The sequence below is a fragment of the Anomalospiza imberbis genome, unplaced genomic scaffold (genome assembly GCF_031753505.1).
Source record: "Anomalospiza imberbis isolate Cuckoo-Finch-1a 21T00152 unplaced genomic scaffold, ASM3175350v1 scaffold_194, whole genome shotgun sequence".
NCBI classification, from domain to species: domain Eukaryota; kingdom Metazoa; phylum Chordata; class Aves; order Passeriformes; family Viduidae; genus Anomalospiza; species Anomalospiza imberbis.
In genome coordinates, this window is record NW_027099827.1 from 41,954 (window position 1) to 64,321 (window position 22,368).

At 45.1% G+C, this 22,368-nt stretch overlaps 1 protein-coding gene across 1 annotated transcript in view; it reads left to right on the top strand.

The window, feature by feature from the left end:
* LOC137466381 (heat shock factor protein 4-like) overlaps positions 1-22,368 on the top strand; it is a 65,071-nt gene that overhangs the window by 38,893 nt on the left and 3,810 nt on the right. The window contains 3 exon segments of the mRNA XM_068178138.1: positions 6-84; positions 7,635-7,765; positions 11,989-12,113. Coding sequence (XP_068034239.1) covers positions 6-84; positions 7,635-7,765; positions 11,989-12,113 — 335 coding nt within the window.

A 22,368-nucleotide genomic window follows, 5' to 3' on the forward strand; every position in this document is an offset into this window, starting at 1 on the left:
ACCAGGCTCAGTTCTCCAAGTCGGTTCTGCCCAAGTTCTTCAAGCACAACAACATGGCCAGCTTCGTCCGCCAGCTCAACATGTGTGAGTGAATCCCGGAAAATGGGGAAAAATACGGAAAAATCCGGAAAAATCCCAGAAAAGTCCGGAAAAATCCCGGAATTCTGGGAAATTCGGGAATGCTGGGGCGGAAATCGGGGGGTTCTGGGGCTTTGGGGGGGGAATTTTGGGGAATTTTTGGGAATTTTGGGGAATTTGGGAATTGGCTTCGTCCGGCTGCTCAACATGTGTGAGTGAATCCCGGAAAAATCCGGAAAAATCCCGGAATTCTGGGAAATTCGGGAATGCTGGGGCGGAAATCTAGGCATTCTGGGGCTTTGGGAGGGGAATTTTGGGAATTTTTTGGGGAATTTTTTGGGACTTTTGGGAATTTTTGGGAATTTTGGGGAATTTTTGGAAATTTTGGGGAATTTTTGGGGAATTTTGGGAAGTTTTGAGAATTTTTGGGGAATTTTTGGGAATTTTTTGGGAATTTTGGGGATTTTTGGGGTTTTGGGAATCGGCTTCATCCGGCAGCTCAACATGTGTGAGTGAATCCCGGAATTCCGGAAAAATCCCGGAAAATCCCGGAATTCTGGGAAATTCGGGAATTCTGGAAAATTCTGGAATTCTGGGAAAAAAATTGGGGGGTTCTGGGGCTTTGGGAGGGAAATTTTGGGGATTTTTTGGGAATTTTTGGGGAATTTTGGGGAATTTTTGGGGAATTTTTGGGGAATTTTGGGGAATTTTTGGGGTTTTGGGAATCGGCTTCGTCCGCCAGCTCAACATGTGTGAGTGAATCCCGGAATTCCCGGAAAATCCCGGAAAAATCCGGAAAAATCCCGAATTCTGGGAAATTCGGGAATGCTGGGGCGGAAATCGGGGTATTCTGGGGCTTTGGGAGGGGAATTTTGGGGAATTTTGGGGATTTTGGGGGAATCTTGGAGATTTTTGGGAATTTTTGGGAATTTTTGGGAATTTTTGGGGAATTTTTGGGGAATTTGGGGGTTTTTTGGGGAATTTTTTGGAAATTTTTGGGAATTTTGGGGAATTTGGGAGTCGGCTTCGTCCGCCAGCTCAACATGTGTGAGTGAATCCCGGAAAATCCCGGAAAAATCCGGAAAAATCCGGAAAAATCCGGAAAAATATCCCGGAATTCTGGGAAATTCGGGAATGATGGGGGGGAAATCGGGGGATTCTGGGGCTTTGGGAGGGGAATTTTGGGGATTTTTGGGGAATTTTTGGGGTTTTGGGAATTGGCTGGGGTTTTGGGAATTGGCTTCGTCCGCCAGCTCAACATGTGTGAGTGAATTCCCAAAATTCCCGGAAAATCCCGGAAAAATCCGGAAAAATCCCGGAATTCCGGGAATTCTGGGAAATTCAGGAATGCTGGGGCGGAAATCGGGGGGTTCTGGGGCTTTGGGAGGGGAATTTTGGGGATTTTTGGGATTTTTTGGGGTTTTGGGAATTGGCTTTGTCCGGCAGCTCAACATGTGTGAGTGAATTCCCAAAATTCCCGGAAAATCCGGAAAAATCCCGGAATTCTGGGAAATTCGGGAATTCTGGGAACAAAATCGGGGGATTCTGGGGCTTTGGGAGGGGAATTTTGGGAATTTTTTGTGAATTTTGTGGAATTTTTGGGAATTTGTTGGGAATTTTGGGAATTTTTGGGGATTTTTTTGGATTTTTGGGGGATTTTTGGGGGAATTTGGGGAATTTTTGGGGAATTTTGGGGATTTTGGGGGAATCTTGGAGATTTTTGGGAATTTTGGGGCATTTTGGGGAATTTTTGGGGAATTTTTGGGGAATTTGGGGGTTTTTGGGGAATTTTTTGGAAATTTTTGGGAATTTTGGGGAATTTGGGAATCGGCTTCGTCCGTCAGCTCAACATGTGTGAGTGAAATTCCCGAAATTCCCGGAAAATCCCGGAATTCTGGGAATTCTGGGAAATTCGGGAATGCTGGGGCGGAAATCTGGGGATTCTGGGGCTTTGGGAGGGGAATTTTGGGAATTTTTGGGAATTTTGGGGATTTTTGGGAAATTTTTGGGGATTTTTGGGAATTTTGGGGAATTTTTGGGGATTTTTGGGGGATTTTGGGGGGATTTTGAGGAATTTTTTGGGGAATTTTTGGGAATTTTGGGGAGTTTTTGGGGATTTTTGGGGGAATTTTGGGGGATTTTTTAGGAATTTTTGGGAATTTTGGGGGATTTTTGGGGAATTTTTGGGGAATTTTGGGCGAATTTTTGGGGATTTTTGGAAATTTTTGAGAATATTTGGGAATTTTTGGGGATTTTTTTGGGAATTTTGGGGGATTTTTGGGGAATTTTTGGGGAATTTTGGGGGATTTTTGGGGAATTTTGGGGATATTTTGGGGAATTTTGGGGAATTTGGGAATCGGCTTCATCCGGCAGCTCAACATGTGTGAGTGAATTCCCGAAATTCCCGGAAAAATCCGGAAAAATCCGGAAAAATCCCGGAATTCCGGGAAATTCGGGAATGCTGGGGCGGAAATCGGGGCATTCTGGGGCTTTGGGAGGGGAATTTTGGAGATTTTTGGGAAATTTTCGGGAATTTTGGGGATTTTGGGGAATTTTTTGGGGAATTTTTGGGAATTTTGGGGAATTTGGGAATCGGCTTCGTCCAGCAGCTCAACATGTGTGAGTGAATTCCCAAAATTCCCGGAAAATCCTGGAATTCCGGGAATTCTGGGAAATTCGGGAATGCTGGGGTGGAAATCTGGGAATGCTGGGGCTTTGGGAGGGGAATTTTGGGAATTTTTGGGGAATTTTGGGAATTTTTGGGAATTTTGGGGAATTTGGGAATCGGCTTCGTCCGGCAGCTCAACATGTGTGAGTGAATCCCGGAAAAATCCCAGAATTCCGGGAATTCTGGGAAATTCGGGAATGCTGGGGCAGAAATTGGGGCATTCTGGGGCTTTGGGAGGGGAATTTGGGGAATTTTGGGAATTTGGGGGAATTTTTGGGGATTTTTGGGGGAATTTTGGGGGAATTTTGGGAATTTTTTGGGAATTTTTGGGAATTCTGGGAGCAGAATTTGGGAATTTTGGGAATTCTGAGAGCGGAATTCGGGAATTTGGGGAATTTGGGAATTCTGGGGGGTTGGGAATTTTGGGTATTTTGGGAATTTGGGAATTCTGGGAATTTGGGAATTCTGGGAATTTGGGAAATTTGGGAATTTGGAAATTCGTGGAATTTGGGAATTTTGGGAATTCTGGGAGCGGATTTGGGGAATTTTGGGAATTTGGGAATTCTGGGAATTTTGGGAATTCAGGGAGCGGATTTGGGGAATTTGGGGAATTCTGGGAGCAGAATTTGGGAATTTTGGGAATTTGGAAATTCTGGGAATTTTGGGATTTTGGGAATTCCGGGAGCGGAATTTGGGAATTTTGGAAATTTGAGAATCTGGGAATTTGGGAATTTTGGGAATCTGGGAATTTGGGAATTTTGGGAATTCCGGGGGGTTGGGATTGGGCCGGCCGCCGTTCCCTCCGTGTGGCGCCCCAGAATTCCCGGGAATTCCGGGGGGTTTTTCCTTTCCCGTGCCGGAATTTTGGGATGAAGTCGCTCCCAGGAGCGGGAACCGTGGAAATTCCCGGATTTTTCCCGTGGAAATTCCCAAATTTTTCCCCATTTCCCGTGGAAATTCCCGGATTTTTCCCGTGGAAATTCCCAAATTTTGCCCATTTCCCGTGGAAATTCCCGGATTTTCCGATAGAAATTCCCTTTTTTTTCCATTTTTCCATGGAAATTCCCAAATTTTGCCCATTTCCCGTGGAAATTCCCGGGTTTTCCATGGAAATTCTCTTTTTTTTCCATTTTTCCATGGAGATTCCCAACTTTTGTCCATTTCCTGTGGAAATTCCCAGATTTTTCCCGTGGAAATTCCCGGATTTTTTCTGTGGAAATTCCTGGATTTTTCCCGTGGAAATTCCCGGGTTTTCCCATGGAAATTCCTGGATTTTGCCCATTTCCCGTGGAAATTCCCAGATTTTTTCCGTGGAAATTCCCAAATTTTGTCCATTTCCCGTGGAAATTCCCGGGTTTTCCGATAGAAATTCCCTTTTTTTTCCCATTTTTCCATGGAAATTCCCAAGTTTTTTTCCATTTTTCCATGGAAATTCCCAATTTTTTTTCCATTTTTCCATGGAAATTCCCTTTTTTTTCCATTTTCCCATGGAAATTCCCAAGTTTTGTCCATTTCCCGTGGAAATTCCTGATTTTTTCCATGGAAATTCCCAAATTTTGCCCATTTCCCGTAGAAATTCCCGGGTTTTCCGTGGAAATTCTCTTTTTTTTTCCATTTTTCCATGGAAATTCCCAGATTTTGCCCATTTCCCGTGGAAATTCCCGGGTTTTCCCCATGGAAATTCCCTTTTTTTTTTCCATTTTTCCATGGAAATTCCCAGATTTTGTCCATTTCCTGTGGAAATTCCCAGGTTTTCCCATGGAAATTCCCATTTTTCCCCAATTTTCCATGGAAATTCCCATTTTTTCCCATTTTCCCCTGGAAATTCCCGGGTTTTCCCCATTTTCTCCCCATTTTTCCCATTTTCCCATGGAAAATTCCAGTTTTTTTTCCCATTCTCCCATGGAAATTCCTGGATTTTTTTCAGCATTTTCCCATGGAAATTCCCATTTTTTCCCCATTTTTCCCCATTTCCCCCTGTTTTTTTCCCCATTTCCTCCCATTTTTTCCCTGTTTTCCCCTGGAAATTCCCATTTTTTCCCCCATTTTCCCCCATTTTTTCCCCATTTCCCCTGGAAATTCCCATTTTCTCCTGGTTTTTTTTGCCCATTTTCCAGTGGAAATTCCAATTTTTTCTCATTCTCCCTTGGAAATTCCCATTTTTCCCCATTTTCTCCTGTTTTTCCCCTGGAAATTCCCATTTTTTCCCCATTTTCTCCCGTTTTTCTCCTGTTTTTCCCTGGAAATTCCCGTTTTTCCCCATTTTCTCCTATTTTTCCCCATTTCTCCCTGGAAATTCCCATTTTCTCCCGTTTTTCCCCCATTTTCCCATGGAAATTCCCATTTTCTCCCATTTTTTCTCAATTTTCCCATGGAAATTCCTGTTTTTCCCCATTTTCTCCCGTTTTTTTTCCCCGTTTCCCCCTGGAAATTCCCATTTTCTCCCGTTTTCTTCCCATTTCCCCCTGGAAATTCCCGTTTTCTCCCGTTTTCTTGCCCATTTTCCTTGGAAATTCCCATTTTCTCCCATTTTTCCCCATTTTCCCTTGGAAATTCCAATTTTTCCCCATTTTCTCCTGTTTTTCCCTGGAAATTCCCGTTTTCTCCCATTTTTCCCCATTTCCCATGAAAATTCCCATTTTCTCCCGTTTTTTTTCCCCATTTCCCCCTGGAAATTCCCATTTTCTCCCATTTTTTGCCCATTTCCCCCTGGAAATTGCCTTTTTTTCCCAATTTTCTCCTTTTTTTTTGCCCATTTCCCATGTAAATTCCTGGATTTTCTCCCGTTTTTTCCCATTTTCTCCCGTTTTTTCCCCGTTTCCCCCTGGAAATTCCCATTTTCTCCCGTTTTTCCCCGTTTTCCCATGGAAATTCCCGTTTTTCCCCATTTTCTCCTGTTTTTTCCCCATTTTCCCATGGAAATTCCCATTTTCTCCCATTTTTTCCTCAATTTTCCCATGGAAATTCCCGTTTTTCCCCATTTTCTCCTATTTTCCCCCATTTCCCCCTGGAAATTCCCGTTTTCTCCTATTTTTCCCCATTTTCCCATGGAAATTCCCGTTTTCTCCCGTTTTCTTGCCCATTTCCCATGGAAATTCCCATTTTCTCCCATTTTTCCCCATTTTCCCGTGGAAATTCCCATTTTTCCCCCATTTTCTCCCATTTCTTTCCCATTTCCCCCTGGAAATTCCCATTTTCCCCCCATTTTTTCCCCATTTTCTCCTGTTTTTCCCATGGAAATTCCCATTTTCTCCCATTTTTGCCCTTTTCCCCCTGGAAATTCCCATTTTTCCCCCATTTTTTCCCCATTTTCTCTTATATTTCCCTGGAAATTCCCATTTTCTCCCATTTTTGCCCATTTCCCCCTGGAAATTCCCATTTTCCCCCCATTTTTCCCCCATTTTCTCTTATTTTTCCCTGGAAATTCCCATTTTCTCCCGTTTTTTTCCCCGTTTCCCCCTGGAAATTGCCATTTTTTCCCCATTTTCTCCCGTTTTTTTTGCCCCTTTTTCCCCTGGAAATTCCCATTTTTTTCCCCATTTTCTCCCGTTTTTTCCCCATTTCCCCCTGGAAATTGCCATTTTTTCCCCATTTTCTCCCGTTTTTTTGCCCATTTTTCCCGTGGAAATCCCCATTTTTCCCCATTTTCTCCCGTTTTTCCCTGTTTTCCCCTGGAAATTCCCATTTTCTCCCGTTTTTTCTCCATTTCCCCTTGGAAATTCCCATTTTTTCCCAATTTTCTCCCATTTTTCCCCATTTCCCATGAAAATTTCTGGATTTTCTCCCATTTTTCCCCATTTCCCCCTGGAAATTCCCATTTTTCTCCCATTTTTTCCCCATTTTCTCTTATTTTTCCCTGGAAATTCCCATTTTTCTCCCATTTTTTCCCCATTTTCTCTTATTTTTCCCTGGAAATTCCCATTTTCTCCCATTTTTCCCCGTTTCCCCCTGGAAATTGCCATTTTTTCCCCATTTTCTCCTGTTTTTCCCCGTTTCCCCCTGGAAATTCCTGGATTTTCTCCCATTTTTCCCCATTTCCCCCTGGAAATTCCCATTTTCTCCCATTTTTTCCCCGTTTCCCCCTGGAAATTCCCGTTTTTCCCCATTTTCTCCTATTTTTCCCCATTTCCCCCTGGAAATTCCCGTTTTCTCCCGTTTTCTTGCCCATTTCCCATGGAAATTCCCATTTTTCCCCCATTTTCTCCCGTTTTTTCCCCTATTTCCCCCTGGAAATTCCCCTTTTCTCTCATTTTTCCCCATTTTCCCTTGGAATTTCCAATTTTTCCCCATTTTCTCCTATTTTTCCCCATTTTCCCTTGGAAATTCCAGATTTTTCCAATTTTCTCCTGTTTTTCCCTGGAAATTCCCATTTTCTCCCATTTTTTGCCCATTTCCCATGAAAATTCCTGGATTTTCTCCCATTTTTCCCCATTTCCCTCTGGAAATTCCCATTTTTCTCCCATTTTTCCCCATTTTCTCCTGTTTTTTCCCTGGAAATTCCCGTTTTCTCCATTTGTTTGCCCATTTCCCATGAAAATTCCTGGATTTTCTCCCATTTTTTCCCCATTTTTCCCCATTTTTTCCCCATTTTTCCCCATTTTTCCCGTGGAAATTCCCATTTTCCCCCATTTTCTCCCGTTTTCCCCCCATTTTTTCCTGGAAATTCCCATTTTCCCCCCATTTTTTCTCCATTTCCCCCTGGCAAATCCCGTTTTCTCCTGTTTTCTTGCCCATTTCCCATGGAAATTCCCATTTTCTCCCGTTTTTTCCCCATTTCCCCTGGAAATTGCCATTTTTTCCCCATTTTCTCCGGTTTTTTTGCCCCTTTTTCCCGTGGAAATCCCCATTTTTCCCCGTTTCTCCCCGTTTTTCCCGGCCCGTTTTGCAGACGGCTTCCGGAAGGTGGTTGCCACCTGGAGCAGGGCGGGCTGGTGAAGCCGGAGAAGGACGACACGGAATTTCCAGCACCCGTTCTTCCTGCGCGGCCAGGAGCAGCTCCTGGAGAACATCAAGAGGAAAGTCACCAGCGTGAGTCCCGGAGCGCCCGGAACGCCGGCCCAGGCGGGTGGGAGCATCCAACGGGAAAGCGGGAAAAAAAACGGGGAAAAAATGGGGAAAAATCGGGGGAACATCGCGGAAAAATCGGAGAAAAATCGGGGGAAAAATCGGGGAAAAATCAGGAAAAAATCCGGGAAAAATCGGAGAAAAATCGGGGAAAAATCGGAGAAAAATCGGGGAAAAATAGCGGAAAAATCGGGGAAAAATCGGGGGAACATCGGAGAAAAATCCGGGAAAAATAGCGGAAAAATCGGGGAAAAATCGGACAAAAATCCGGGAAAAATCGGGAAAAAAATCGGAAAAAAATCCGGGAAAAACAGGGAAAAAATCCGGGAAAAACAGGGAAAAAATCCGGGAAAATCGGAGAAAAATCGGGGAAAAATCGGAGAAAAATCGGGGAAAAATCGGGAAAAAATAGCGGAAAAATCCGGGAAAAATCGGGGAAAAATCCGGGAAAAATCGGGGAAAAATCGGGGAAAAATCGGAGAAAAATCGGGGGAAAATCGGGAAAAATAGCGGAAAAATCCGGGAAAAATCAGGGAAAAATCTGGGAAAAAATCCGGGAAAAACAGGGAAAAAATCCGGGAAAAACAGGGAAAAATCTGGGAAAAAATCCGGGAAAAACAGGGAAAAAATCCGGGAAAAACAGGGAAAAAATCCGGGAAAAATCCCGGGAAAAATCCGGGAAAAATCGGGGGAACATCACAGAAAAATCGGGAAAAAATCCGGGAAAAATCAGGAAAAAATCTGGGAAAAAATCCGGGAAAAATCTGGGAAAAAATCCGGGAAAAACAGGGAAAAAATCCGGGAAAAATCGGGGGAACATCACAGAAAAATCGGGAAAAAATCCAGAAAAAATCGGGCAAAAATCAGGAAAAAATTGGGCAAAAATAAGGAAAAAATCCGGGAAAAATCAGGAAAAAATCCGGGAAAAATCAGGAAAAAATCCGGGAAAAATCCGGGAAAAATCGGGGAAAAATCCGGGAAAAATCGGGGAAAAATCCGGGAAAAATCCGGGAAAAATCGGGGAAAAATCCGGGAAAAATCCGGGAAAAATCGGGGAAAAATCCGGGAAAAATCGGGAAAAAATCCGGGAAAAATCAGGAAAAAATCTGGGAAAAAATCCGGGAAAAACAGGGAAAAAATCGGGGAAAAAATCAGGAAAAAATCCGGGAAAAACAGGAAAAAATCGGGAAAAAATCCGGGAAAAATCAGGAAAAAATCCGGGAAAAATCGGGGAAAAATCGGGAAAAAAAACGGGAAAAATCGGGGGAAAAACCGGGGGAACATCGCGGAAAAATCCGGGAAAAATCCGGGAAAAATCGGGGAAAAATCGGGGGAACATCGCGGAAAAATAGGGAAAAAATAGTGGAAAAATTAGAGAAAAATCCGGGAAAAATCGGGGAAAAAATCCGGGAAAAATCGGGGAAAAATCGGGAAAAAATCTGGGAAAAATCCGGGAAAAATCGGAGAAAAATCCGGGAAAAATCGGAAAAAAATCCGGGAAAAATCGGGAAAAATCCGGGAAAAAATCGGAGAAAAATCGGGAAAAAATAGCGGAAAAATCTGGGAAAAATCCAGGAAAAATCCAGGAAAAATCCAGGAAAAATCGGAGAAAAATCGGGAAAAAATAGCGGAAAAATCGGGGAAAAATCGGGGAAAAATAGCGAAAAGTCCGGGAAAAAATCCGGGAAAAATCGGGGAAAAATCGGAGAAAAATCGGAGAAAAATCGGGGAAAAATCGGAAAATATCCGGGAAAAATCGGGGAAAAATCCGGGAAAAACGGGGAAAAAATCCAGGAAAAATCCGGGAAAAATCAGGAAAAAATCTGGGAAAAAATCCGGAAAAACAGGGAAAAAATCCGGGAAAAAATCGGGGAAAAACATGGAAAAAATCCGGGAAAAATCGGGGGAAAATTGGGGAAAAACCAGGGAAAAATCCGGGAAAAACAGGGAAAAAATCGGGAAAAAATCCGGGAAAAATCGGGCAAAAATTAGGAAAAAATCTGGAAAAAATCGGGGGAAAATTGGGGAAAAATCTGGGAAAAATTGGGAAAAATCCGGGAAAAATCGGGCAAAAATTAGGAAAAAATTCGGGAAAAATCAGGAAAAAATCGGGGGAAAATCGGGAAAAAAATCGGTAAAAAATCTGGGAAAAACCGGGCAAAAACAGGGAAAAAATCCGGGAAAAACAGGGAAAAAATCTGGGAAAAATCGGGAAAAAAATCTGGGAAAAAATCGGGGGAAAATTAGGAAAAAATCAGGAAAAACCAGGGAAAAATTGGGAAAAAAATTGGGGAAAAATCGGGGAAAAATCAGGAAAAAATTGGGGAAAAAATCGGTCAAAAATTGGGAAAAAGTCAGGGAAAAATTGGGGAAAAACAGGGAAAAAATTTGGGGAAAAACAGGGAAAAAAATAGGGCAAAAATCGCAAAAATTGGGGAAAAATCAGGAAAAAATCGGGAAAAATTTGGGAAAAATCGGGAAAAAATCGGGGAAAAAATGAAAAAAATTCCGTTAAAAATTCCTCAAAAAAATCACCGAAAATTCCTCAGGAACAGTGAAAAAAATGGGATTGGGGGAATCAAAAAATCCAACCGGAAAGGGAAAAAAAAAATCGGGGAAAAATTGGAAAAAATCGGGGAAAAATCGGTCAAAAATAGGGTAAAAGTCGGGGAAAAATTGGGAAAAAATCGGGGAAAAACAGGGAAAAAATAAGGAAAAAATCGGGGGAAAATCAGGAAAAAATCGGGAAAAATTAGGAAAAAATCAGGAAAAAATCGGGGAAAAATTGGGGAAAACCCGGGGAAAAATCTGGGAAAAACAGGGAAAAAATCTGGGAAAAATCGGGCAAAAATTAGGAAAAAATCAGGAAAAAATAGGGGGAAAATTGGGGAAAAAATCGGGAAAAACCAGGGAAAAATTGGGAAAAAAATGGGGAAAAAATCGGGGAAAAATCGGGGAAAAATCGGGGAAAAAATCGGGAAAAATTGGGGAAAAACAGGGAAAAATTAGGAAAAAAATCAGGGAAAAATCGGGGGAAAATCAGGAAAAAATTAAAAAAATCCCGTTTAAAAATTCCTCAAAAAAAAATCACCAAAATTTCCTCTGGAAATCAATGAAAATTTCTCAGGAACGGTGAAAAAATGGGAAAACGGGAAAAAATCAGGAAAAAAAACGGAAAAAATTGGGGGAAAATTGGTCAAAAATAGGGAAAAAGTCGGGGGAAAAATTGGGAAAAAATTGGGGAAAAAATCGGGGGAAAAAATCGGGAAAAAATCGGGGAAAAAAATCGGGGGAAAATGATGAAAATCCCGTTAAAAATTCCTCAAAAAAAATCACTGAAAATTCCTCAGGAACGGTGAAGAAATGGGATTGGGGGAATCAAAAAATCCAACCGGAAAGGGAAAAAAAAAATCGGGAAAAATCAGGGAAAAATCGGGGAAAAATCGGGGAAAAATGGGAATCGTTCTGGGAAAAAATCAAAGAAATTCCCAAAAAATCCCCAAATGTTCCCCAAGATTCCGAGCGTTTCCCGCTCCCCGGTTTGCCGCCGTTCCCGGTGTTTTCCCGGGTTTTTCCCGGTTGTTCCGGGTTTTTCCCGGCGTTTCCCGACCTGCCGCCGTTCCCGGTGTTTTCCCGGTGTTTCCCCGGTGTTTTCCCCGGTGTTTTCCTGGTGTTTTCCCCGGTTTTTCCTGGTGTTTTCCCGGCGTTTCCCGACCTGCCGCTGTTCCCGGTTTTTCCCGGTGTTTTCCCGGTGTTTCCCGGTGTTTTCCCGGTGTTTTCCCGGCGTTTCCCGACCTCCGCCTGTTCCCGGTGTTTTCCCTGTGTTTTCCCCGGCGTTTCCCGGTGTTTTCCCCGGTGTTCTTCCCGGTGTTTTCCCGGGTTTTTCCCGGCATTTCCCGACCTCCGCTTTCCCGTGTTTTCCCGGTGTTTTCCCGGTGTTTTCCCGGGTTTTTCCCGGCGTTTCCCGACCTCCGCCGTTGCCGGTGTTTTACCAGTTTTTCCCGGTGTTTTCCCGGTGTTTTCCCCGGTGTTTTCCCGGTGTTTTCCCGGCGTTTCCCGACCTCCGCCGTTGCCGGTGTTTTACCAGTTTTTCCCGGTGTTTTCCCGGTGTTTTCCCGGTGTTCTTCCCGGTGTTTTCCCGGCGTTTCCCGACCTCCGCCGTTGCCGGTGCTGCGCAGGTGCCGGCGCTGAAGGGGGAGGAGCTGCGCGTGCGGCAGGACAGCGAGGCGCGGCTGCTGGCCGACATGCAGGCCATGCGCGGCAAGCAGGACAGCCTGGACTCGCGGCTGCTCGCCATGAAACAGTACGGAAAAAAATCCGGGAACCGGGGGGAAATCCGGGAATAAATCCGGGAATACGGGAATGGAGCGTGGGAGTTGGGAATGGAACGTGGGAATTGGGAATGGAACGTGGGAATTGGGAACGGAAACGTGGGGAGTTGGGAATGGAGCGTGGGAGTTGGGAATGGAGCGTGGGAGTTGGGAATGGAACGTGGGAATGGCGGCGGCGCGGCCTGGACTCGCGGCTGCTCGCCGTGGAACAGTACGGAAAAAACCCGGGATAAATCCGGGAATTGGGGGGAAATCCGGAATAAAATCCGGGAATAAATCCGGGATTAAATCTGGGAATTGGGAATGGAACATTGGAATTAGGAATGGAACGTGGGAATTGGGAATGGAACGTGGGAATTGGGAATGGAACGTGGGAATTGGGAATGGAACGTGGGAATGGCGGCGGCGCGGCCTGGACTCACGGCTGCTCGCCGTGGAACAGTACGGAAAAAATCCGGGAATCGGGGGGAAATCCGGGAATAAAATCCGGGAATAAATCTGGGAATAAATGCGGGAATACGGGAATGGAATGTGGGAGTTGGGAATGGAACGTGGGAATTGGGAATGGAACGTGGGAATTGGGAATGGAACGTGGGAGTTGGGAATGGAACGTGGGAATGGCGGCGGCGCAGCCTGGACTCGCGGCTGCTCGCCGTGAAACAGTGCGGAAAAAATCCGGGATAAATCCGGGAATAAAATCCGGGAATAAATCCGGGAATGCGGGAACGGAACGTGGAAAGTGGGAATGGAACGTGGGAATTGGGAATGGAACGTGGGAGTTGGAATGGAGCGTGGGAGTTGGGAATGGAACGTGGGAGTTGGGAATGGAACGTGGGAGTTGGGAATGAACGTGGGAGTTGGGAATGGAACGTGGGAATTGGGAATGGAACGTGGGAATTGGGAATGGAGCGTGGGAATTGGGAATGGAGCGTGGGAGTTGGGAATGGAGCGTGGGAGTTGGGAATGGAACGTGGGAATGGCGGCGGCGCAGCCTGGACTCGCGGCTGCTCGCCGTGGAACAGTACGGAAAAAACCCGGGAATAAATCCTGGAATAAATCTGGGATAAATGCGGGAATTGGGGGGAAATCTGGGAATAACATCTGGGGAAAACATCTGGGAATGGAACCTGGGGAGAGGAACAGAATCTGGGACAAGAGCCTGGGAATGGAATGTGGGAATTGGGCAGAAAACGGGAATATGGCCCGGGAATCTGGGAATAAAACACGGGAAACCCAGAATTCCCACCGGGAAATCCGGGAAATGAGACCCGGAAATAGCGAATACCCGAATGCCGCTTTCCACGACCCCAAATCCGGCATTTTCCCATTCCCTGACCCCAAATCCGGCATTTTCCCTTTCCCTGACCCCAAATCCGGCATTTTCCCTTTCCATGACCCCAAATCCGGCATTTTCCCCTTTCTCTGACCCCAAATCCGGCATTTTCCCTTTTTCTCTGACCCCAAATCCGGCATTTTCCCTTTTCTCTGACCCCAAATCCGGCATTTTCCCATTCCCTGACCCCAAATCCGGCATTTTCCCTTTCCCCGACCCCAAATCCGGCATTTTCCCTTTCCCTGACCCCAAATCCGGCATTTTCCCTTTCCCTGACCCCAAATCCGGCATTTTCCCTTTCTCCGATCCCAAATCCGGCATTTTCCCTTTCCATGACCCCAAATCCGGCATTTTCCCTTTCCCCGACCCCAAATCCGGCATTTTCCCTTTCCATGACCCCAAATCCGGCATTTTCCCTTTCCCTGACCCCAAATCCGGCATTTTCCCTTTCCATGATCCCAAATCCGGCATTTTCCCCTTCCCCGATCCCAAATCCGGCATTTTCCCTTTCCATGTCCCCAAATCCGGCATTTTCCCTTTCCCTGACCCCAAATCCGGCATTTTCCCTTTCCATGTCCCCAAATCCGGCATTTTCCCCTTCCCCGATCCCAAATCCGGCATTTTCCCCTTCCCTGACCCCAAATCCGGCATTTTCCCTTTCCCCGACCCCAAATCCGGCATTTTCCCTTTCCCCGACCCCAAATCCGGCATTTTCCCTTTCCATGACCCCAAATCCGGCATTTTCCCTTTCCCCGACCCCAAATCCGGCATTTTCCCTTTCTATGACCCCAAATCCGGCATTTTCCCTTTCCATGACCCCAAATCCGGCATTTTCCCATTCCCTGACCCCAAATCCGGCATTTTCCCCTTCCCTGACCCCAAATCCGGCATTTTCCCCTTCCCTGACCCCAAATCCGGCATTTTCCCTTTCCATGACCCCAAATCCGGCGTTTTCCCTTTCCCTGATCCCAAATCCGGCATTTTCCCTTTCCCTGACCCCAAATCCGGCATTTTCCCTTTCCCCAATCCCAAATCCGGCATTTTCCCTTTCCATGTCCCCAAATCCGGCATTTTCCCTTTCCATGACCCCAAATCCGGCATTTTCCCTTTCCCCGATCCCAAATCCGGCATTTTCCCTTTCCATGACCCCAAATCCGGCATTTTCCCTTTCCCCAACCCCAAATCCGGCATTTTTTCCTGACCCCAAATCCCCGCGTGTTCCCCCCAAACCTCGAATCCCAAATCCCGTTTTTGGGATCAGCTGCCACGCGTGTCCAATCCACCCCCCTTCCCTTCTTCCCGTAACGACCCCGGCAGGAATTCCCGGTGGCTGCGGTCCCATAAAATCCCATAAATCCCTTAATTGCCTCCCCTTCCCGGCCGGGGAGGGGCGGCGATCCCAAAAACGCCTTCGGGATTTTTCCCAGCTGCTCCCGCCCCATTCCTTTATTCCCCGCTCCTCAGCCGTGCCCGGCTCAGCTGCGATCCCAATCCCGGAATTCCCTCGGGATTTGGGGTCGGGCTCGGGGCTCAGCTGCCATCCCCATCCCGGAATTCCCTCGGGATTTGGGGTCGGGCTCGGGGCTCAGCTGCCATCCCCATCCCGGAATTCCCTCGGGATTTGGGGTCGGGCTCGGGGCTCAGCTGCCATCCCCATCCCGGAATTCCCTCGGGATTTGGGGTCGGGCTCGGGGCTCAGCTGCCATCCCGACCCCACAAACCCCGTGGGGTTTGGGGTGGCTCCGGTCCCGTCATCCCGAGGTTTTCCCAGGGTTTTTTGGGGTTTTTCCAGGGTTTTCCCGTGTCCCGGGGCCGGGGGGCAGGTGTGGGGATGGATTTGGGATTAATTGGGAATTCCGACCCCAAATCCCGGTGGGAGGGCGGGAACGGGGCGGCAGCTGCGCGGCGGGGACGGGAGCGGGGAAATGTGGGAAGGGTGGGATAGAGGGAAAATGGGATATAGGGATAAAATGGGATATAGGGGAAAATTGGGATATAGGGGAAAAGTGGGATAGATGGGAATAGTGGGATATAAGGGAAAATGGGATAAATGGGAATATTGGGATATAGGGGGAAAATGGGATATAGGGGAAAAATTGGGATATATGGGATAAATGGGAATAGTGGGATATAGGGGAAAATTGGGATATATGGGATAAATGGGATATATGGGATAAATGGGATATATGGGATAAATAGGGTATAGGGGAAAATTGGGATATAGGGGATAAATGGGATATAAGGAAAATTGGGATATATGGGAGAAATGGGATAAGTGGGAATAGTGGGATATATGGGAAAATGGGATAGAGAAGAAAATTGGGATATATGGGATCAATGGGATATAGGGGAAAATGTTATAAATGGGAATAGTGGGATATAGGGGATAAATGGGATATAGGGGATAAATGGGATATATGGGATAAATAGGGTATAGTGGAAAATTGGGATATAGGGGATAAATGGGATATAGGGGAAAATTGGGATATAAGCGGGAATGGGATAAATGGGAATAGTGGGATAAATGGGATAGAGAAGAAAATTGGGATATAGGGGAAAATTGGGATATATGGGATAAATGGGATATAAGGAAAATTGGGATATGTGGGAGAAATGGGATATATGGGAGAAATGGGATATAGGGGAAAATTGGGATATATGGGATAAGTGGGAATAGTGGGATATAGGGGATAAATGGGATATAGGGGAAAATTGGGATATAATGGATAAATAGGAGGAATGGGATAAGTAGGATATATGGGATAAATGGGATATAGGGGGAAATGGAAGAAATGGGAATAGTGGGATATATGGGATAGAGAAGAAAATTGGGATATAGGGGAAAATTGGCATATATGGGATAAGTGGGATACAAGGGAAAATTGGGATATGTGGGGGAAATGGGATATATGGGAAAATTGGGATATATGGGATGAATGGGATATAGGGGGAAATTGGGATATATGGGATAAATGGGATACAAGGGAAAATTGGGATTTATGGGAAAATGGGATATAGAGTGAGATTGGGATATAAGGGATAAATGGGATATAGGGGAAAATTGGGATATGTGGGATAAATGGGAGGAATGGGATAAATGGGGTATATGGGATAATGAGATATATGGGATAATGAGTTATATGGGATAATGGGATAGAGAAGAAAATTGGGATATATGGGAGAAATGGGATATAGGGGAAAATTGGGATATATGGTATAAATCGGATATATGGGAAAATTGGGATATATGGGATAAATGGGATATCGGGGAAAATTGGGATCTACGGGATAAATGGGATATAGGGGAGGAATGGGATATATGGGATACATGGGGAAAAGGGGATGTAGGGGAAAATTGGGATATAGGGCTAAAATGGGATATTATGGGATGAATGGGATTTATGGGATAAAAGGGATATAGGGGAAACTTGGGATATAAGGGAAAATTGGGATATAGGGGATAAATGGGAGGAATGGGATAAACGGAAAAATGGGATATAGGGGAAAATTGGGATATAGGGGGAAATGGGATATGGGGGAAATGGGATAAATGGGAATAGTGGGATATAGGGGATAAATGGGATAGAGAAGAAAATTGGGATATAGGGGGAAAACGGGATAAATGAGAATAATGGGATATAAGGGAAATGGGATATATGGCAATTGGAACAGGGAGAGGAATTGGATATATGGGAATTGTGGGATATAGGGGAAAATGGGATATGGGGGAAAAGTGGGATATATGGGAATGGGAACAGGGATGGGAATGGGATATAGGGGAATCGTGGGATATAGGGGAAAATGGGATAATGGGGAAAGGTGGGATAGAGGAGAAGAACGGGATAGATGGGAAAAATGGGATAGATGGAAAAATGGGATATAAGGGAAAAGGGTTATATGGGATATATGGGAACAGGGATAGGAATGGGATCAATGGGAACAGTGGGATATAGGAGAAAATGGGATATAGGGGAAAATTGGGATATATGGGATGTATGGGAATGGGAACAGGGATGGGAATGGGATATAGGGGAATCGTGGGATATAGGGGAAAATGGGATAATGGGGAAAGGTGGGATAGAGGAGAAGAACGGGATAGATGGGAAAAATGGGATAGATGGAAAAATGGGATATATGGGATATAGGGGAATGGGAACAGGGGTAGGAATGGGATATATGGGAATAGTGGGATATATGGGAAAATGGGATAGAGAAGAAAATTGGGATATATGGGATCAATGGGATGTGTGGGAGAAATGGGATATAGGGAAAAATTGGGATATATGGGATAAATGGGATAAAAGGGAAAATTGGGATAAATGGGATATAGGGGAAAATTGGGATTTAAGGGAAAATCGGGATAAATGGGATAAATGGGATGTAGGGGAGAATTGGGAAATAGGGGGGAAATGGGATATATGGGAAAAATGGGAATAATGGGATATAAGGGAAATGGGATATATGGGAATGGGAACGGGGATGGGAATGGGATATAGGAGAATCGTGGGATATAGGGGAAAATGGGATATAGGGAAAAAATGGGAAAAGTGGGATATGTGGGAACAATGGGGTAAACGGGAATAATGGGATAAACGGGAATGATGGGATAAACGGGAATAATGGGATAAACGGGAATAATGGGATAAATGGGAATAGTGGGGAAAATGGGAATAGTGGGAATGGGAAAAAGGGAATTATGGGGATGGGAATAATGGGATAAATGGGAACTGGAATATAGGGGAAAATGGGATATAGGGGAAAAGTGGGGTAGAGAGCAACATGGGATATAGGGGGAGGTGGGATAGAGGAGAAAAACGGGATAGATGGAAAAATGGGATAGATGGGAAAATGGGATAGATGGGAAAAATGGGATTATATGGGAATGGGAACAGGGATGGGAATGGGATATAGGGGAATCGTGGGATATAGGGGAAAATGGGATATAGGGGAAAATGGGAATAGTGGGATATGTGGGGAAAATGGGATAATGGGGAAAGGTGGGATAGAGGAGAAGAACGGGATATATGGGAAAAATGGGATAGATGGGAAAATGGGATATATGGGATATAGGGGAATGGGAACAGGGGTAGGAATGGGATATCAGGGAATAGTGGGATATATGGGAAAATGGGATAGAGAAGAAAATTGGGATATATGGGGTCAATGGGATGTGTGGGATAAAAGGGATATAGGGAAAAAATGGGATATATGGGATAAATGGGATAAAAGGGGAAATTGGGATAAATGGGATATAGGGGAAAATTGGGATTTAAGGGAAAATCGGGATAAATGGGATGTAGGGGAGAATTGGGAAATAGGGGGGAAATGGGATATATGGGAAAAATGGGAATAATGGGATATAAGGGAAATGGGATATATGGGAATGGGAATGGGATATAGGGGAATCGTGGGATATAGGGGAAAATGGGATATAGGGAAAAAATGGGAAAAGTGGGATATGTGGGAACAATAAACGGGAACAATGGGATAAATGGGAACAGTGGGATAAACGGGAATAATGGGATAAACGGGAATAATGGGATAAACGGGAATAATGGGATAAAAGGGAATAGTGGGGAAAATGGGAATAGTGGGGACGGGAATAACGGGATAAATGGGAATAAGGGGAATAACGGGATATTAGGGGAAAATGGGATCTATGGGAAAATGGGAACAATGGGATCTATGGGAAATGGGGATACTGGGGAAAATGGGAATAATGGGATAAACGGGAATAGTGGGGATGGGAATAATGGGAATAGTGAGAATGGGATAAGTGAGCCTGGGAATGGAAAAATGGGAATGATGGGGATGGGAATAATGGGAATAGTGGGAATAATGGGATAAACGGGAATAGTGGGGATGGGATAAGCGGGAATGGGAAAAAGGGAATAATGGGGATGGGAATAATGGGATGAATGGGAATAATGGGATAAATGGGAATAGTGGGGAAAATGGGAATAGTGGGAATGGGAAAAGGGGAATAATGGGGATGGGAATAATGGGAATAGTGAGAATGGGATAAGTGAGCCTGGGAATGGGAAAATGGGAATGATGGGGATGGGAATAATGGGAATAGTGGGAATAATGGGATAAATGGGAATAGTGGGGAAAATGGGAATAATGGGAATGGGAGAAATGGGAATAGTGAGAATGGGATAAGTGGGCCTGGGAATGGGAAAATGGGAATGATGGGATAAATGGGAACAATGGGATGAATGGGAAAAATAGGATAAATGGGAATAGTGGGGAAATGGGAATAGTGGGAATGGGATACGTGGGGATGGGGAAAAGGGAATTATGGGGTTGGAATAATGGGATCAATGGGAACAGTGGGATATCAGTGGGGTAAGTGGGAATAGTGGGATATCAATGGGATCAATGGGAACAGTGGGATCAATGGGATCAATGGGAACAGTGGGATATCAATGGGATCAATGGGAACAGTGGGATATCAATGGGAACCGTGGGATATCAATGGGATCAATGGGAATAGTGGGATATCAATGGGATCACTGGGAACAGTGGGATATCAATGGGAACAGTGGGCTATCAATGGGAACAGTGGGATCAATGGGATATCAATGGGAACAGTGGGATATCAACGGGATCAATGGGAACACTGGGATATCAATGGGATCAATGGGAACGATGGGATATCAATGGGATCAATGGGAACAGTGGGATATCAATGGGAACAGTGGGATATCAATGGGATCCATGGGAATAGTGGGATATCAATGGGATCAATGGGAACAGTGGGATATCAATGGGATCCATGGGAATAGTGGGATATCAATGGGAACAGTGGGATATCAATGGGATCCATGGGAATAGTGGGATATCAATGGGATCAATGGGATAACTGGGAACAGTGGGATCAATGGGAACAGTGGGATATCAGTGGGAACAGTGGGATATCAATGGGATCAATGGGAACAGTGGGATATCAGTGGGAACAGTGGGATATCAATGGGATCAGTGGGATATCAGTGGGAACAGTGGGATCAATGGGATCAATGGGAACAGTGGGATCAATGGGATCAATGGGAACAGTGGGATATCAGTGGGAACACTGGGATATCAATGGGATCAATGGGAACAGTGGGATATCAATGGGATCAATGGGAACAGTGGGATATCAATGGGATCAATGGGAACAGTGAGATATCAATGGGAACAGTGGGATATCAATGGGAACAGTGGGATATCAATGGGATCCATGGGAATAGTGGGATATCAATGGGAACAGTGGGATATCAATGGGATCCATGGGAATAGTGGGATATCAATGGGATCAATGGGATAACTGGGAACAGTGGGATCAATGGGAACAGTGGGATATCAGTGGGAACAGTGGGATATCAATGGGATCAATGGGAACAGTGGGATATCAGTGGGAACAGTGGGATATCAATGGGATCAGTGGGATATCAGTGGGAACAGTGGGATCAATGGGATCAATGGGAACAGTGGGATCAATGGGATCAATGGGAACAGTGGGATATCAGTGGGAACACTGGGATATCAATGGGATCAATGGGAACAGTGGGATATCAATGGGATCAATGGGAACAGTGGGATATCAATGGGATCAATGGGAACAGTGGGATATCAATGGGATCACTGGGAACAGTGAGATATCAATGGGAACAGTGGGATATCAATGGGATCAATGGGAACAGTGGGATATCAATGGGATCAATGGGAACAGTGGGATATCAATGGGATCAATGGGATAACTGGGAACAGTGGGATCAATGGGAACAGTGGGATATCAATGGGAACAGTGGGATATCAATGGGATCAATGGGAACAGTGGGATATCAATGGGATCAGTGGGATCAATGGGAGCAGTGGGAACAGTGGGATATCAATGGGAACAGTGGGATATCAATGGGATCAATGGGAACAGTGGGATATCAATGGGAACAGTGGGATATCAATGGGAACAGTGGGATATCAATGGGAACAGTGGGATATCAATGGGAATAGTGGGATATCAATGGGATCAATGGGAACAGTGGGATATCAATGGGAACAGTGGGATATCAATGGGATCAATGGGATAACTGGGAACAATGGGAACAGTGGGATATCAATGGGATCAATGGGAACAGTGGGATATCAATGGGATCAATGGGAACAGTGGGATATCAATGGGAACACTGGGATATCAATGGGAACAGTGGGATATCAATGGGGTCAATGGGATAACTGGGAACAATGGGAACAGTGGGATATCAATGGGATCAATGGGAACAGTGGGATATCAATGGGATCAATGGGAACAGTGGGATATCAATGGGATCAATGGGAACAGTGGGATATCAATGGGATCAATGGGAACAGTGGGATCAATGGGAACAATGGGATATCAATGGGATCAATGGGAACAGTGGGATATCAATGGGATCCATGGGAATAGTGGGATATCAATGGGATCAATGGGAACAGTGGGATATCAATGGGATCCATGGGAATAGTGGGATATCAATGGGATCAATGGGATAACTGGGAACAGTGGGATCAATGGGAACAGTGGGATATCAGTGGGAACAGTGGGATATCAATGGGATCAATGGGAACAGTGGGATATCAGTGGGAACAGTGGGATATCAATGGGATCAATGGGAACAGTGGGATATCAATGGGAACAGTGGGATATCAATGGGATCAATGGGAATAGTGGGATATCAATGGGATCAATGGGATAACTGGGAACAGTGGGATCAATGGGAACAGTGGGATATCAGTGGGAACAGTGGGATATCAATGGGATCAATGGGAACAGTGGGATATCAGTGGGAACAGTGGGATATCAATGGGATCAATGGGAACAGTGGGATATCAGTGGGAACAGTGGGATATCAATGGGATCAATGGGAACAGTG